The sequence below is a fragment of the Muntiacus reevesi genome, chromosome 22, assembly GCF_963930625.1.
Source record: "Muntiacus reevesi chromosome 22, mMunRee1.1, whole genome shotgun sequence".
NCBI classification, from domain to species: Eukaryota; Metazoa; Chordata; class Mammalia; order Artiodactyla; family Cervidae; genus Muntiacus; species Muntiacus reevesi.
In genome coordinates, this window is record NC_089270.1 from 6,158,365 (window position 1) to 6,176,387 (window position 18,023).

The 18,023-nt window shown below is 45.8% G+C and overlaps 1 protein-coding gene and 1 non-coding gene across 2 annotated transcripts in view; both read left to right on the top strand.

Moving 5' to 3' along the window:
* Window positions 1-18,023, top strand: part of PROM1 (prominin 1) — a 103,689-nt gene that overhangs the window by 66,907 nt on the left and 18,759 nt on the right. Inside the window, exons 9-13 of the mRNA XM_065914469.1 lie at window positions 2,403-2,477; window positions 4,830-4,893; window positions 8,228-8,387; window positions 11,193-11,345; window positions 16,425-16,548. Coding sequence (XP_065770541.1) covers window positions 2,403-2,477; window positions 4,830-4,893; window positions 8,228-8,387; window positions 11,193-11,345; window positions 16,425-16,548 — 576 coding nt within the window. The remainder of the gene's footprint in view (window positions 1-2,402; window positions 2,478-4,829; window positions 4,894-8,227; window positions 8,388-11,192; window positions 11,346-16,424; window positions 16,549-18,023) is intronic.
* Window positions 8,552-8,658, top strand: LOC136153117 (U6 spliceosomal RNA). The gene has a single exon (XR_010660355.1). It is a non-coding gene; the product is annotated as a U6 spliceosomal RNA (small nuclear RNA).

The following is an 18,023-nucleotide window of genomic DNA, read 5'->3' on the forward strand; positions in this document are numbered from 1 at the left end:
TGTCACTGGGACGGCCGGGGAGGGTTCAGCCTGGCTCACCCAGGGGCCCGGTGGCCGCGGGGAGGGGGGATCTCGGTCGGCCTTCCTGGTTAGGTGGCCACCACGTCGGAATGGCAGCAGCTGGAGAGAATGGAGGATGGGAAATGCTCCCTGAGAGTTCTCTGCCATTCGTTGCTTGAAACTTATCAGGATGAACAAGCTGCCAAGGTGGCGCCAGTGGTCAAGAATCCACCTGCCGATGTGGGGGACCCAAGAGATGCAGGTTCGATCCCGGGGTGGGGGAGATCCCCTGGAGGAGGGCATGGCAAGCCACTCCAGTATTGCTGCCTGGAGAATCCGGTGGACAGAGGAGCCTGGCGGGCTACAGTCTGTGGGGTCCCCAAGAGCCAGAAACGAGTGAGCACGCACCGCCACCCTCAGAATGAATTCAGCTCCCCCACCATTCTTCTTTCTCTGTTTATGTTATTTTGACAATTTCAGTGTATGTTTTTTAAAATATTGGCATATTCCCTGTGTGGTACAGTGAATCCTTTAACTCATTTTATCCACAGTACTTTGTACCTCTTCATTCCCAGTCCTGGTATTGCCTCTCCCCCCTTCCCTCTCTGCATTGGGACCAATGTATCTGTGATCAATTCAGCTTTAAAAATGAAAAAGGAAGCGGAATGCATTTTTTGCAAACCTTTAAAAATTAAAATTTTCTTTTAAATGATAGGCCTAGTGTATTAACCACAGATACCAAAATATAAGGTAATATCTCACAATCCCAAGAAGAAGATTAGAAAAAGAAAGGGTTTGGAGCCACTTGAAAATATAGAATTCCGGGATGTAGATAAAATAATCACGAGTACTTATATTTTTAATGTTTCATGATAGTGATATGTACCTGTGTGTGTGCTCAGTCATTAAGTCTTGCCTGACTCTTTGTGACTCCATGGACTGTAGCCCACCAGGCTCCTCTGTCCATGGGATTCTCCAGACAAGAATACTGGAGTGGGTTGCCATTTCCTCCTCCAGGGGATCGTCTCGTCCCAGGGATCGAACACGCATCTCCTGTGTTGACAGGTGGACCTGCAGCACTGAGCCCTGGGGAAGCCCAGTGATGTGTACGTGTCACACTTACGTGAAACAGTGTTTCAATATAGTTAGATTTTTCTCACTCTCACATCTCATGAATCAGTTTTATTCAAACACTTCACATTCAACATCTGCGTTGAATCTCCTACAATAACTTTTGTTGTCATCGAACAGCAATACGTAGGACGTATACTTACATCTAAATTCTTTGACATTGAGTCCTTTTGGGAGTAACTTTTAATTGTGATGTGCTTTAAAAAGCATGCAGAGAATTTGCAACAGTGGTACAAGTTTCCCTGTCTACATTTTTTTTTTTACCTAGACTCACCAGTTGTCAGCACTTCGTTCTGTTTAATCTTACTATTTTATCCATTTATCTATGTATCTATCATCTGTTTATACTGTCATCTATATGGGTACAATACTGCGCATTCTGTTCTTAGTCATTTAGAGGAAAGATGTAGACAGAATGCTTTTTTACCCTTAAATATTTTGATGTGTTTCCTAACTTTACATAATGATTATGACTACCAAAATTAAGGTAACATAATACTGATCCAATAACCACCGTCTAATCCACAGTTTATATTCAAAATCTGCTGATTTTTCTAAAAAAAAAAAATTGCGCTTTAAAATTGATTTCTCTTTTCCCTGTTCAAGGTCCAGTCTGGAATACACCTTGTCTTCAGTTGTCATATGTCTTTAGTTCCTTTAACTTGGAACAGTTTCTCAGTCTTGTTTTGGTGACCCTGACATTTTTGAAGATGTGGTTTCACTGCTAAGTCATATCCACCTCTTGCAACCCCATTGACTGTAGCCTGCCAGGCTCCTCTCCATGGGATTTCCCAGGGAAGAATACTGGAGTGGGTTGCCATTTCCTTCTACAGGGTGTCTTCCTGACCCAGGATCAAGCTCACATCTCCTGCATTGGCAGGTGGATTCCTCACCACAGACCCACCAGGGATTCTCTTTATATAAAGGCTGTTTTTTAAGAAGCTGTTTACAACTGCATTCAACAATATTCAGTCCCTGTATTCAATCACATGTGAGGTCACACGTATTCAATCTGTGTTAAATTTCTTCCCCTCACTTTTAGCTGACTGCTATGGGAGACCTCCAAACATGTAAAATCAGTACTTGTAGAGTCCATTCTGAGCCAATGGTTTTTCTCCAACAATGTGCTTCTGTTCAGAAGAAACATAGATCACACCCTTTATAATATAGATGTCTCAGGAGTTGAATTTAAGAAGATCCCTTGCTTATGACAAAGAATTGGGGGTGCAGGATAACCACCTGGCCTTATACTTTGTTTTATAAAATTTCAGCTCCCATCTTTGGATGGACACATTGCTCAGCTTGATGGACTGCTTCAAACAGATTTGTCCGGCCTAGTCCAAAAGGTATGGTCTTTGGAGAAAAAAAAAAAAACACAAAACCAAACACAGTAGCTTATTCTAGATTATTTTCAAGAGTAGAGTAGTGCATAAGGAACTCGGTAACAGCGAGAAAGCAGAGACATTCTGGAGCCGAGCTGCCAAGAAGGGTGATGGATATCGTCCTCCAGGACCGCATGGGTGTCGTGGCGGACCTTGTGCTGGTTCTCACACGAGGCGCTCTCCCACTCTGCCAGGGGGTCAGCCACGCGGTGCCTCTCCTCCCTTCTGCTCTTGTGCAGGCTGTGTGCTCTGCCTGGCACTTTCTCTTTTTTTCTCCCTGTCCTTTGCCCAGCTTCTTGGGCTACCAGTAGCTACCTGAAGTTTTATATTTCACCTTCTTAATGAGGCCTTTCCTGGGCATCTTGACCAGATCAGAACCCTTTTTTAATATACTCTTAGAGCATCACAAATATTCTTTGTTAAGTTCCTCATCACAGTGACTGTTGCTTTCCCATCTTGGTTGTCCCACAAGACTTTAAACCCTAAAAAAAGACAGGAACCACCTTGGTCCAGAATACTGGAATTTCCCCAAGAGCTGAAGAGGGAGAGAATAGCTTTATTCTCAACTCCATCTTTTAAGCGTGGACATAAAAGAAGTCATCGGCTGTCTATCAAACACTCATCTATGTGTGCTAACGAAGAAAGTGTCCCCTTAGACAAGTCATTAGAAACTCTCGGTGTCTGAACTCTGACGTCATCTTGTTTGTTAAATGAAGGAACGGAATCAGAAGATCTGTAAATCCTTTTCTAGACGTAAAACCTCTTGTGATGGTTGACCTCCCCAAGTCCAAACACAGATAAATGTAGAGGGGTCAGGTGTACCAAAGCCACTACAAGTACAAGTGTGCTGGGTGGCTTAGCTGCTTTTGAGGAAACACAAGTCATAAACTTCCTTTTTATGACATCAATGTTGCTAAGCTAAAGTGGGAACTTGTTGTCACCATAAATCTTATGAAGTTTGTAACTTAGATCGTTGTTGTTGAGTCACTAAGTCATGTCTGACTTTTTCCCACCCCGTGGACTGCAGCATGCCAGGCTCCTCTGTCCTAGGGATGTCCCAGGCAGGAATACTGGAGTTGCCATTTCCTTCTCCTGGGGATCTTCCTGACCCAGGAATGGAAGCCACGTCTCTTATGTTTCCTGCATTGGCAGGTGGGTTCTTTACCACTGAGCCACCTGAGAAGCCTGGACTTCTATGAGAGAATATCATAGACCAGGTGGTTCATAAACAGTGGAAATGTATTTCAGTTCTTGTGGCTGAAAGTCCAAGATCAGGTTGCCAGCCTGGTTGGGTTCAGATGAGGGAGACCTCTTCTAGGTTGCAGACAGGCATTTTCACATTGTATCCTCGCTAAGTAGAGAGAACTCTCTGGGGTCCCCTTTAACAGGGCACTAATCCTGTTCATGGAGGCTCCACCCTCATGAGATAATCACGTCCCAAAGACCCCGTCTCCAAATTCCGTCACTTTGGGGGTCAAGATTTCAACATATACATTCCAGGGAGACAGACATTCAGTTCATAAGAGGTTGTAATCACTACAGTGTTCCCTAGCAGTTGTCTAAATAGACCAGCAGACAGTTAGGAAACACAAATTAAACCCCTTCTAGACAGAAATCTGGCTCTTTAGGTAAGTTGCTTGGAAATAATGACATTGTCCTTTCAGGGATTTAGCCCAAGAGTGACAGAGCTTGACAAGGCTGCTTTGACTTTCATTTGAGCCTCACTACAGTTTGTATTCTTTCTAAGTTGTGTTTTAGGACCTTAACTATTCTCCCTGAGACTAGATCTCCAATGTTATCATGCAATTGCTTTGGAAAATGAGATTCTGTTCTTAGAGTTTCACTTAATAGCTACACGTGGAACATTGTACAGATCAGAGTTTCTTAACCTCAGGGCACTTTGACTGGTCTTATACACTGTCAAGTATTTATTAGCATCCCTGGCTGATGCCCGCAAATGGCAAGGACATTATCAGTTGTGACAACCAGAACATCTCCAGACATTGCCAGCTATCTCCTAGGGGACAAAGTTGTCCTTAACTGAGAAACACTGGGATAAATACATGGAAACGTTTAACATGAACTGAAAATTAAAAACTTTTAATGTGATCTTCCATGGATACAATTTAAAGCAAGTCCTCTCTAAAGGGGAATATTTTTTTTTAGAGTTTTAATGACCATGTCATGATAATTTCAGCCTTAAGATGAAGGTTACATTTGAATTTTGCTTCTCTGTTCCATTCTAAGCTGAACATGAATACTATGAAATGCTCTTCTACTTACTCTCTATAATGATTTTATTTGAACCTTCTTTAGGCCAATGACTCTCTTTCTGACATACCTGGGGAAGTGGAAAATCAAACCAGGGACTTCATATCAGGTGAGATTGCCCGTTAGAAGTAATTGTATGTGTCTCCTTGTTAAGAGTTGGCTGGTTAGCACAAAGAACTGCATTATTAAGAATTGTTCTTTTTCCCTCTTTAAAAAAAAAAATTCTCTCACTAAAATTCCAAACTACAAAACTAAATAATGAATATTTCAATAATGCTACCTTCACCAAATGATATCAATTAAAAAAATAATACTCCTGTTAAACACAGATTAACATCCTCCTGTGGCTGGAAGCTGCAGGGCTGAGGGTCAGACTGTGATGATAACCTGGCAGGTGCTACAAGAACCAACAACAGGCATGGCTTACGATCTGGAAGGTCACACTTGGGTTGTTTTCACTGTAAATTTATTTCCTAAAAGAGCTTAAAATTGATTTTTTAAAGGAACGCTGTCTAGGGACTTATTTTGTGCCTTCAGGAAAACATTGGTCTGCTTCTGACGCTGACGTCATGCTGCTCTAGGGAGGCTGACGTCTTAAGGTGATTACGCTTTTGGAGAGGCAGAAGTGATGTAAAGAGAATCCCACTAATCTCAAGCGACCAAGTCACACTGAATTCAGGTGGTCGTACCCAGGGTGAAGGTACAGAGAAAGAACACAGTATAAACAATTTTTTGTGCAAGAGTGTGGAGTCCCCTGGGCTGTTTGCTAAGGGGACACATCTCTGAAGCTGTGTAAGGCTATCTCCTCTCTTTTCTTTAAATCATCTTCTTAGTGCTTCTTTTTATCTGTCGATGGTGAAGTGAAAGTCGCTCCATCGTGTCCGACTCTTTGCAATCCGGTGGACTATACTATCCAGGGAATTCTCCAGGCCAGAATATTGGAGTGGGTAGCCTTTCCCTTACTCCAGGGGATCTTCCCAACCCAGGGATTGAACCCAGGTCTCCCTCATTGCAGGCGAGTTCTTTCCCAGCTGAGCCACCAGGAAAAACCTGTTGATGGTTTTAAAATGTTGTGTTGGAGGTATTTGATTCCCGCCCCCCCCCCCTTACTGTTCCTTCAACCCATTAAGACTTTGAGTAAAAAGAATTTTCTCCTACATAGTGCTTTGGATGTTCTGTGGTTTCCTTCTGTTTAAGATTCTGCTTTAAAATACTGACCTATTCAAGACAGTTCTGGCTTTCCTATGCCGGCCTCTGAGGGATAACCTACGCTGTACATCTGAGAGCCACTTGCTTACTAATCTCTGTGTTTACTCTCTTTGTTTGTTCTTCCTGGACTTCCTCTGCCAACATGTGCCGCCCTCCCTTGTAAGTCTGGCCAAGCAAGGCGCGCAGTTTGCATGCGCGAGGCCGGGTATACACACTGCCATCACCTGAACACGAGCCAGAGTTTTCTTGAGTCTGAGCGAGCGTCCCCCCACCCCGCCCCCGACCCTGCCCCCCAGGCTGAAGACAAGCAAGGGTTTTCATGTCCTTCCCAAACAAATAACCCTTAGTGCCTGCCATGTGCCCGCTGCTGCTGGGTTCTGGGGATGGGAGGTGAGGGAGGCATGACCCTCGCGTACCCTACAGCTGGGCATGAACCCTACAGCTGGCTTTTATCGCCCTCTGGGAACCTGGTGAGGTGTGTGCAAGGGATCCAAGGCCGGAGAGAATAGCGGAAGGCTTCAGGAAGCAACGTCCGAACTGAAGCCGGAGCAGGTATTTGCCGAGAGGGCGGCAGCTCCGTGCAGTCACCAAGGCTGCGGAGTGTGGGGAGGAACACAGCCAGAGAAGCGGAAGGGGCCCGATTCGGAGACGAGGAAGCTGCGCTTAGGGGAGGGGATATCTATATGACACGTGTACCAGCCCCCAGCAATCTCAGGGTGAATGAAGAGCCCTGGAGGACTTCCCTGGCGGCATAGTGGATAACAGTCAGCCTGCCAGTATCGGGGACATGGGTTCGAGTCCTGGTCCTGCAAGATCCCCAAAACCAGCGTGCTCTGGGGCTCGCGAGCCACAGTTACTGAGCCTCAGTGCTGCAGCTGCTGAAGCCTGGTGCCATTGCTCAGCAACAAGAGACGCCACCGTGACGAGAAGCCCGCAGACTTCAGTGAAGAGTAGCCCCCGTTCAACTGGAGGAAGCCCGTGCAAAGCAACGAAGACCCAAGACGACCGAAAATAAACACATTAATTAATTTAAAAAAGAGACCTACAGAGTCTCCAGGTGGACGGTCCTGGGTCTCTGGGCATGAGTCATGTGGAGATGTCCACCCACTGTGACTCTTAGGAGTTCCTGAGGATTCACACGGAGGTGAACCACACAATTTCCAAAAAACAAAACAAAACAAAACAAAAACCCCCACCAGTGTGACGTCATTTCCTTTCGGAGGGTGCTCCCAGCTCGCGGAAGTTCACCGGGAGCCCCGGATCGCATCCTGAGACCTGCCCTGCCGCTACTCTGCCAGACCTGCCGCAGAGACGTGTATCTGCCCTTTAGAATCAGCAGACCTTGACCGATGAGTATGTTTCTGGATGTCCCCGCGTCAAGAATCACTGTGGATGAGGCCCCCTTCGGGTCTTAGTGAGTGCTGATGGTCCCCACCTGCTGACTTTGATCCCAGGACCTGCCCTGATGATCACACACATTCCAGAAAGCTGCAACATCACCTCCCTGAGAGATGAGGATACATGTAATAGAAACTGACCGCTGGGAATAGTACCGCTTTTTGCATGTAGGAGACACAGGTAGACTTCAGCAAGATTCAGTTTGTATGAGTCAAATACAATTTTAACAAAAATGTCACCTGACGTCATGTGTTCAAAATATTGTTCCTGGAGAATTACTGTGTTCCTCAGTGCTGTTTTCTGGATGGAGGGATTCTTATATTATTAAATAGTTTTTGTTTTCTTTTCAAAATCACTTAACACAAGCTTTACAGGTAGGTGAACCTGAGTTTTTAATCCCATTTCTAGTACTTTCTGAAAAACAGACATATGGTCAAGTGATTTAACCCCTATGAGTCCAGCATCCCTGTTAGTGAAGTGGGAATGAGAAATGAGTTAACATTTATAAAAATGCCTTGTCTATTGTAGGCACACAGTACAGTTTAGTCACTTGGTCCATTTTGCTTTTCTTTTTTTAGTGAAATAAGTAGAAGAAAACTCTGGCTTGATTTCACACCATGTCATTTAAGTCAGTTCTCATAGCTTGCTCTTTTGTTAAACAATTGCTTTTCAGTAGACTTGGCTGCATTCATGCTTGTTGTAGAATCTTCTCATATTTTAAACATCTGCATAACATGGGAAGAACTAAAAGTGGTTCAAGCTTTTCAGTTGAGTTCCAAAACTAAGTGTCTTGTCTTCTCTATGAAAATGCATAACTGAGGCATCTTTGTTTTCAGAGTTTAAAAAGACCTTGAATTCCATTCAATCTGATGTCAAAAATGTAAGCACAAAGATTCCTATTCAGAAGACACTGTCGAATTTCGTCCGTTACATTAATAACTCTGAAGATTATATCCTCCACTATTTACCCACTGTGGAAAAATGCAATTCATACAGGTCAGTGCCCTCTTTGAGCTGTGCCACTACGAGCGTGGAACTTGCTGGGGAGGGGGGTGAAAATCTGACGATATAACCAGGATAATCTTAAGACAGCAAATTGTACAAAGAGGCCATAAGGTGATATGTGTTCACCCTAGTTTAAGTTCATTTAAAAAGTTGAAGTGTTCACTTCAGCAGCACGTATACTAAAATTGAAAGTCTGCTAAGAAGACTAGCATGGCCACTGTGAAAGGATGACATGAAAATTCATGAAGCATTACATATGTGTGTGTGTGTGTGTGTGTGTGTGTGTGTGTGTGTGTGTGTGTGTATAAATTGAAGACTGGAAGTTCTTGAGCCAAATAGTCAATTATTTGCAATTTTGATGGCTTCCAGCGTCTTGGTTATAATTATCTAAGGTATGTAACAAGATTTTTCAATTTAAAAGAAATTAGAAAGAGCATTCAGATAATATTTTTCTCTTTATGCATATATAAAATAAATCCATTGAGGTTGGTTCTTACGGAAAAGAGCATCCTTGAAACCAGTGGATTGTCTGAAGCTGCTGTGGATCCCAGCTGTTTGTCCTTTAGAAAAGCACTAAGTGTAGGCTGTGGTCCTGGGCGATGCTGGTGGGCATATATCTTAGACGAGAGCTCAGGGGAGGACAGGACAGCAGAGACTCACAGGATCCCCAGGATCACATGAGAAGGAAGACAGGATCTCTTCTCTGAAGGGCTCAGCCCCACGACCACTACTGGAACTCTTCCAGCTGTCCAAACCCAGGAGGTTGCGGAGACCACCATCCCTACTTGTGTTACTTATTATGCAGGAGCACAAGATAAATGGTGAGACGATAACAGTACTTGCTAGCCTTCAGGGAAGAGTCAAGGTGTGCCCACCACGAGCCGTCCATGTGGCATCTCACAGAAACCCCTCAGGCTGTGTTGTGTTTATAACCCTGTTTTGTTGAGACTCAGGGACGTGAAGTGACTTACTCGAGACTGAGGACAGCATGGCAAAGGTAGGTTTTCAACCCCCACCTGACTGTGCCCTCACCGCTGTGTCTCAGCCAGCCTTTTCCCACCATGCAGCTTGGCCACCCCAGCAGGTGTCAGAAGAAACAAAAGAAAGTGAAGTCACTCAGTCGTGTCCGACTCTTTGTGACCCCATGTGCTACAGCCCACCAGGCTCCTCCATCCATGGGATTTTCCAGGCAAGAATACTGGAGTGGGTTGCCATTTCCTCCTCCAGGGGATCTTCCCGACCCAGGGATTGAACCTGGGTCTCCCGCATTGTAGGCAGACGCTTTACCATCTGAGACATCAATACCTTCTTGAACAAACATAAGACAGACCCTTTCCCAATGAACCTGAAATCTCATTAGAAGTCAGAGTGGTACAGATGGGAGGATTGGTGCAATGATCTGTCTACATACCAGCTCCCTTTCCTTCCTCCTCCTGCACCCTGAGACGATAAGCTTATTTTAAAAAGAAATTTTAATGAAGCAGATGAGGCATGCATTAACAGTAAAAGATCCCTAAGGCCAGGTTCCATGGCTTATTTAAATTTGTATCCTCAGGATCTGACACAAAATGTCACAGGGTAGGTGCAGGTGGCTGTCCTTGGGATTCTTCAGGCAGGAATACTGGAGTGAGGTGCCATGCCCTCCTCCAGGGGATCTTCCCAACCCAGGGATTGAACCCTCTTCTCTTAGGTCTCTTGCATTGACATTCAGGTTCTTTACTGCTAGTGCCACCTAGGAAGCCCATTATTAATAATGATTGAGTTTATTCTTAATTGAATGAAAAACTGCAGTGACAGCTTTGCTCTCAGAGTACATACTCTGTTTTTTATCATTTTAAAGATTGGGAAGTATTTCTACCCTTGAACGCTCCTGGGTTGCTGTACATTCGAGGAATGCCAGCAATACCTAACTGAGGATCCCTTATCCTCAAGTGTCTCACAAGACCTCCCATAACACTGAGACCCCTATTCTGCAGGCATTTGATTTGGCATGGGCCTAAAATTCTAAGGGCTTCCCAGGTGATGCTGGTGGTAAAGAATCAGCTTGCCATTGCAGGAGATGCAGGAAACTCGGGTTGGATACCTGGGTCGGGAAGATCCCATGGATTAGGAAATGGCACCCCTCTCCAGTATCTTTGCCTGGAGAATCCCATGGGCAGAGGTGTCTGGCAGGCTACAGTCCATGGGGTCACAAAGAGTTGGATATGACTGAGCATGCACTGTTCTCACTTGATGTGAAAATTTCTAAAAGATTCAGTGAACTCGTCAAGTAGAAGGTATCTGCCTCGGTAAGGAACATAGGTTACTCCCCACCCCCGTCCCTCGTATTCCTCAAATCACAAAACATTTTAGATAAAAGACCAGGGGAACCAGTCCCAACTTCTTATCTGTTGTCTATCATGATCTGTCTGTATCTCATCCTCCTTATAATAAGCACTTGGAGCCTTGGGAACCTTGAGAGAACTGAAAAGCCTTAAGGGGCATGGCTGTCAGTTGCCTCGGAGAGGCTGAGTCAACCCTGCTTCCGGGCCCCATGGATTAAAGTGAAGGAAAAGAAGCGATAATCCCATGACCTTTGAGAGCTCTTTGAAACCAGGATAAACGTTGATTTGGTTGGGTTGGAGGACTCAGGCTGGAAAGGGGTCTTTTCACAGCATGCTCTCCCTCTGAGGAATTAGCAGGACTCTGATGTTTGATTGCCAAGGGTAACGTGGACCCCTCCAGCCCGGGTCCAGCACGCCTGTGTTGTGATGACGTCACCACTTACGTGTGCCTGCTCTGTGTTTGCTCCACCAGGTGGCTGGTTTGCTTGACCATCTGCTGCTTGCTGACCCTCATCTTGATTTTTTACCTCCTGGGCTTGCTGTGTGGCACGTTGGGCTATGACCAGAATGCCACCCCAACCAACCGAGGCTGCGTCTCGAACACCGGGGGTGTCCTCCTCATGGTGTGAGTCTAGGCCCTTCCTTGGTCTGTGAGGGGTGGAAACACAGGGTGGGGACCTGGCCTCGGGGCCAGCACTCTAGGTTCCTGTGACCTACAGGGGAGACCTGATGTGATTATGCTTTCATTGGTTTGGGAAATTCCATTAAGCATAAAAATCAAGGAAGCGCTAGGTCAGTGACACTTTGAGAGACAAGCTTAAAACCCATGTTTACAAGTACATCTTGTGTGTTTAGTAGGCTCCTCCTTAAAGCAGCTATCAGGAAGTTATTTCCAAGTTTGCTTTCTTAATTCTCATTATTTCCCCCCGTATCTGTCTCTCTCTCTGAGCTTCCCTGGTGGCTCAATGGTAAAGAATCCTCCTGCCAAAGCAGGAGATGCAGGTTTGATTCCTGGGTTGGGGAGATCCACTGGAGAAGAAAATGGCAACCCACTCCAGTATTCTTACCTGGGACGTTCCATGAGCAGAGGAGCCTGTCGGGCTACGGTCCACGGAGTCGAGAAGATTCAGACACGCCTTAGCAACTAAAAAACAACAGCATCTATCTGTCTGTCTGTCTGTCAATCTATCTACCAACCCATACATTCGATACTTTCTGAAGATTGACCTGATATCAGACACTGTTCATTCTGAAACTCTAGAGACTCGATTTAGAACAGGGATTGTGAAGCCAGCACCCTCGGGAGTTAGACAGGTAACCTGTATTAGTGATGGGATCAGATACGAGGTACCAGCAAGTGTTCAATGTGACTCAGACTGGAGCAGTTATCCCTGTTTCAGTCAGATTCGTATCCAAGTTCCCATTTTTGTAAAGAAAACCGTTTACTAAGTTATAACAAAGCAGAGGGGGTATGTGCTGGATGGAAGTGGAGGTGGAGCCAGAAATGTAAACCAGTGACCAGGGGTAAAAGCTTGGAGTGCTCCCAGAGAGGAAGCTGTGTGATAGTCTCTTTTCCAATAAACTCCTGGCAATGAGTTGGGGGTGGTGGTGATGAGGATCCAGGGGAGGGTTAAGATTTAGAAGAAGTATTTTGGGTCATAGGGAACCAAAACCACAGCCATTTCTTTACTTGTGTCTATAGTGACATGCATTAATTTGCTTTTTTAAACTTTGGGTCACTATAATAATCTGGCTACTTATGAGCTGTGACTCTAAAGTTAAGGCCATTTCCGTAAAGCTTCAAGCTTCACTGTAGTACAAGCCTTTATTCACATGAATACAGGCACATGAGTTTTTGTTTTATTGAAGCATAGTTGATTTACAATGTGTTAATTTCTGCTGTACAGTGAAGTGACTCACATGTGTACATTCCTTTTTATATTCTATTCGATGATGGTTTATTCCAAGATATTAAATAATAGTTCCCTGTGTATACAGTAGGACCTTGTTGTTTATCCATCCTAAATGGCATAATTTGTATCCGCTGACTCCAAACTCCCAGCCCATCACTCTCCCTGCCCTACCCCCTCCCCGAGCAAGCTCCAGTCTTTCTCTATGTCTGTGAGTCTTTCTGTTAGATTCATTTGTGAGTTGTTTTTTTTTTTTAAGTGAAGTTTTAAAAATAACCTTAAAGCTAATGACATGGGAGTCTGCCAGAATTGGACAAAGCTGGACAGAGTTCCACCCATGGAAAAGCCTTCTTGCTCACATGCCTAAATTTCAGGAATTAAGCCAGCAAGGAAGAATGTATTTGCCTGGCCTTTTGTTTAAATGTCCACAGCTATAGACAGAAGATTAATTTAATGTTCAAAATTTAATAATCCTATCACTTGGCTATTTTACCAGTATTTTCATGGTGGATTTATGTGTTGTTGATACATCTTTTTAATTATTGAAGGAAGGAAGTAAATTGCTCTGAAAAGGTCCAGCTTTCATAAAAATCTATTCTACTTTTTGGGGGGAATGAAAGCAAAAAAATGTGATATCTAACTTCAAAAAAATAAAATAAAACAGAGTCATGAGCAAACTGATGGGAGTCATGAGAGCCACTTCAATTTGGATGTAATACTCACGTCTCAGGTTAAGGAATCTCTAAATGTTAGAGTCACATGTAAACCTATGACTTGGGAGCCATAGGACCCATCTCAGCAGTAGGGGAAAGGCTGGTTGCTATCAATTGCTGTCAGAGGCATTCTGGGTGGTCTGCACCCTGAGGGCGTCTGCAATTTTTTTTTTGTCCCATTGAAGCCCACCCCTCAGCATGGCATACTTTGCTATGCTTGGCAGAATGCTGTATCTTTTGAGACATCTGGTCAACAACTTGATGGACTTATCAAACTAGAATGCTGTTTCTTCTTTCTAATCACTGACTTGCTTGTAGAAATGAGAAAGAGTGTGTTTAGTTCAGCTTCAAGCCAAAACACCACCTGCTCTTTGAAAGTGGTTGATGCTGTCCAGTAGAGAGCATGGTGTCTCTAACAACCAAGCAAGAGTCCTTGCCTCCCAGGAGGATCCGAGTGAAAAGATCTGAAAGGAGGAGTCCTGGCTTCTCTGTGATCCTGTCTTCCGAGGCTCTGGGGAGCATTGTAGGGGCTGAGTGGGGTACAGTGGTCACACACGGGGCTCTCCCCTCTTTAGAAATGAGAACAATACCCCTGCAGACACCCCATCCTTCCGTCTAACGCCCCTCTCTGCACGGACGTCTTGAAATACAGACCTGCGTCTGCTGCCGGTTTCCTGGTGTCCCACCTCCTGCCCAGCCCGAGCCACCGTGATTCCTCGCCTCTCACTGTCAGATCAGCAGTGACCTCTGCATTTCCAGCCCAGTGGGCTTCTCCGAGTCCTTCTCGAAGGTCACAGTAGCGACGGAACAGCCGCCCCTCCTTCTGCAAACACTCCTTAACTCCCAGTGACCGCACACCCTCCTGGTTTCCTTCCCACCCTTCTGAGCCTCCACCTTGGTCTCTGTTGCTGACTGTCTTTCCACCACTTCTTGCTCAAATGGTGAGGTCCCCCCAGGCCCAGTCACTCCTAGGCTTGCCCCTGCCTTCCCCCGCCGCCCTGAGGATCAGTCATCATTTCTAAGCCACCGACTCCCTAAAGGAGGTCTGTACCCCAGGCCTCTGTGCCCCAAACCCCAGACTGCATCTGCACAGCACCTCCTCCGCCACGTCTCCCGGAAAACAGGACCTTGTAAGAGTCCATCTTCTCCCCTGCTCTGTCCTTGCTGCTGACGGGCCCTGGTGCATCCTTTCTGTTCCCTTCCCTCACCGCCAGCGCACGAGCTTCACCTTATCCTCCCGTGTCTTCCTCCCGGCTCAGCCCTCTTTCACCCTTGACTCCACTCCACCACTCCCAGCTGCAACAGGTCCCCATCCGGGGCCAGAAACAGCCAGCTCCCCGACAGCCTCCACTGTGGGCACCTGTCCATCCACCCTTCACACGCGGCCAAGAGGGCTTGTTTTTGCAGAGGGAGGTCAGGGCGTGTGCCTCCCGTGCTTAAAGACCTTCAGTGGCCTTCCCTCCCGGGATCCTCCAGGCTTCCCCGCTGGATGCCCCTGCCCGCCATCTTGGGCTTTCCCTCACAGCGCTTCTCTGTCGGCATCCCTCTGAGTATCTGAATACATCCGCCCCTTTCAGACTCGCCAGAGTACATTTCCTGCTGTCAGCTGAAACAAACACACCCCCTAAAAGCTGAGAATTACGCTGTATTTGGCGGACAAAGCTGAGGACTGAAGGCCAGGACACAACCTCTCAAGTGGCTCTGAGGGAACCGCTCTTCCTTCCCCGCTGGATGCCCCTGCCCGCCATCTTGGGCTTTCCCTCACAGCGCTTCTCTGTCGGCATCCCTCTGAGTATCTGAATACATCCGCCCCTTTCAGACTCGCCAGAGTACATTTCCTGCTGTCAGCTGAAACAAACACACCCCCTAAAAGCTGAGAATTACACTGTTATTTGGCGGACAAAGCTGAGGACTGAAGGCCAGGACACAACCTCTCAAGTCGCTCAGAGGGAACCTCTGTGAAGAGATGAGGGAGGAGCCAGGATACAGAGGAGTTTTTCCGACAAAGACCTGGCCCTCAGAGCCTCAGAAGATTCGTGCTGATTAAAGAAAGCCACGTGGGATTGGTCTCTCTGGGTCTGAGTTACTTCACTCAGTATGTTGTGTGATGTTGCTCCTATGTGGAATCTAACAAAACAGGGTACAAATGAGCTTTTATTTGTAAAACAGCAATAGAGTCACGAATGGACTAAACAAACGTATGGTTACCAGGGAGTAAAGGGTGGTGGGATAAACTGGGAGATTGGGATAGACACACACTCTACGGTATATAAAATAGATAATTAGTAAGACCTGCTGCATAGCACAGGGAACTCGACTCAGCCTCTGTAATGGCCTATATGGGAGAAGAACCTAAAAAAAAGACAGTGGACCTATGTATAGGTACAACTGATTTACTTTCTGTGGTACACCTGAAACTAGCACAACATTCTACAGATTAAAAATAAAATCTTACAATGCAGGCGGCATGTCTACAGATTCATCTCTTTAAAAAGAAAAAAGAAAGCCACATAGTCTGGGCTCACTGACATTCCTGCGACGAGCGCCTCAGCTCCCCGGGGGCCCGGGGCCTATGCTTTGTCCTCCTGAGTCTCCTCAGGGGCGGCCTTGCGGGGTGGCTGCAGCGGGTGATGGCTAGATGGGGGGTGGGCATCCTGTTTCTATGCTGGGCCCCGCAGGGCTGACCGTTGGGGCGGGTGTAGTGGGACGGTGATGGCTGCAGCGTCCCCTGTTTGCTGATAGGATTTCTGTCCTATGAGCTGTCCTATCAGCATTTTCCACGGACACTAACTTACAGCCTCCTCACTCACTGGGCAGCCTTGGCTCCCTCAGGCGACCCCAGGTCCGCATCTGCGCCACGGTGCTGGGCTGCAGGCAGGCCAGGGGCCCAGGGCCCAGTATCCGCTTAAGGTGCTCCTTGCAGTTCCTGTCTGCATCCCTGGGTAGGCTGAACCGGGGGTAACCTGCCGAAAGCTGACGTCCCAGGTCACTTTATACGTGGAATAGATAGAATGAGTACCTATTCTACCTGCCTGTAGAATTATTAACTTTTTTTTCCTGTTTGTTTGCTTGTGTTTCCAGTGGGGTTGGATTCAGTTTCTTCTTTTCTTGGATAGTCATGAGCATCGTGGTGCTGACTTTTGTCACTGGTGGGAATTTGGAAAATCTGGTCTGTGAGCCTTATAGAAACAAGAAGTTCTTCCAGGTAAATATGGATTGTGTGTCCATTACACAGGGCCTGAGCCACAGCTTTTATGCTCCCCCCAAACCTAGTGGGTTTCTTCAAGAGTAAAAAGGTGAGCACTTGGTTTGTATTCAGTAGGTTGAGATTCCATCTGTCAGAGAAAAAAAAAAAAAAAAAAAAAAAATATATATATATATATATATATATATGGCCATACAGGTGGCCCTTGAACACCAGGGCATTGGGGGTGATGATCCTCTGGGCATTCAACTTATATTCAGCCTTCTGTTCACATGGTTGCTCCACATACCCTTCCTCAGATTCTACCAACCTCAGACCACATGGCACTGTATTATTTAGTGCTGAAAGAAATTCACATATAAGTGAACCCTTGCAGGTCAAACCCATGTTGAAAGGTCAGCTGGATTCTTTTTTTAATGTCAGTGAAATCGGTCCCAAGAGTTAAGGCTTACTCATCAACACTGGTTGTCATATTCGGGGAGAATACAGTTCTTCTCAGAAGTAGTTCCCATATGTGGAATATCAGAGGATAAATTTTCCAGGTTCCTACCATACCTCAAGAGGTTTCTGATGTTTCAAAGAACTTCCCAGATGACAGTTGCCCACACAGATGGTGGAAGGGCTCTAAATTTGCAATAAAAGAGGGGACTTCCTTGCTTCCCTGGTGTTCCAGTGACTAAGAATCCACCTGGCAATGCAGGGGCCTCAGGTTCGATCCCTGGTGGAGGAACTAACATCCCACCGCCCATGGGCAATTAAGCCTTCATGATAAGCCCGCGAGCCACGCCTAGAGAGTCCACGTGCTGCAATAAGACTGGATGCAGCCAATAAATAAATCTTCAAATAATGTTGACGTGAAGGGGACTGCTGAACGGCACACCTCATGGTGGAGGGTTGTCCCTGGTGGAAATCTGATGAGGTAGTTGGGAATTAAATTTGAACTTCACTTTCTCCCTCTGCAGCCAGCTGCTTCAGGTTTTAGGGCACCATATCCAAGCTTAGCTTCATTAACTAACAAAGACGTTTTGATCTACAGGTCTGTCTTCTCATTTTGACTTCCCAATGTTTTTCTCCCTATTCTGATTTTAAAAATGTGTTTCCACTTTCCTGTTTCATTGTACCTATTTGTCTACCTCATATCTGTTATAAAATCAGGTGAGGGACACCTAAGATAAACCGGTTGTTGTGGAGGTTTTTTAATTTCTCACTTGGTTCAGGAAAATTCAGTTGGGAGCATCAGTTTGTCATACTATCTCCATGTGGCCTCTTGATAAAAAAATTAATGCATCAAGCCCAACTTCATCATCTTTTATTCTACGTTACATTGTTAAAAAGGAATTCTTTAAAAGTAGAGGAGAATATTTTGAAAAATGAGGGTATTTCCCATTTACACTCAAGTATGTATACAGTCATGTACTCATTGCTGCTGCTAAGTCGCTTCAGTCGTGTCCGACTCTGTGTGACCCCACAGACGG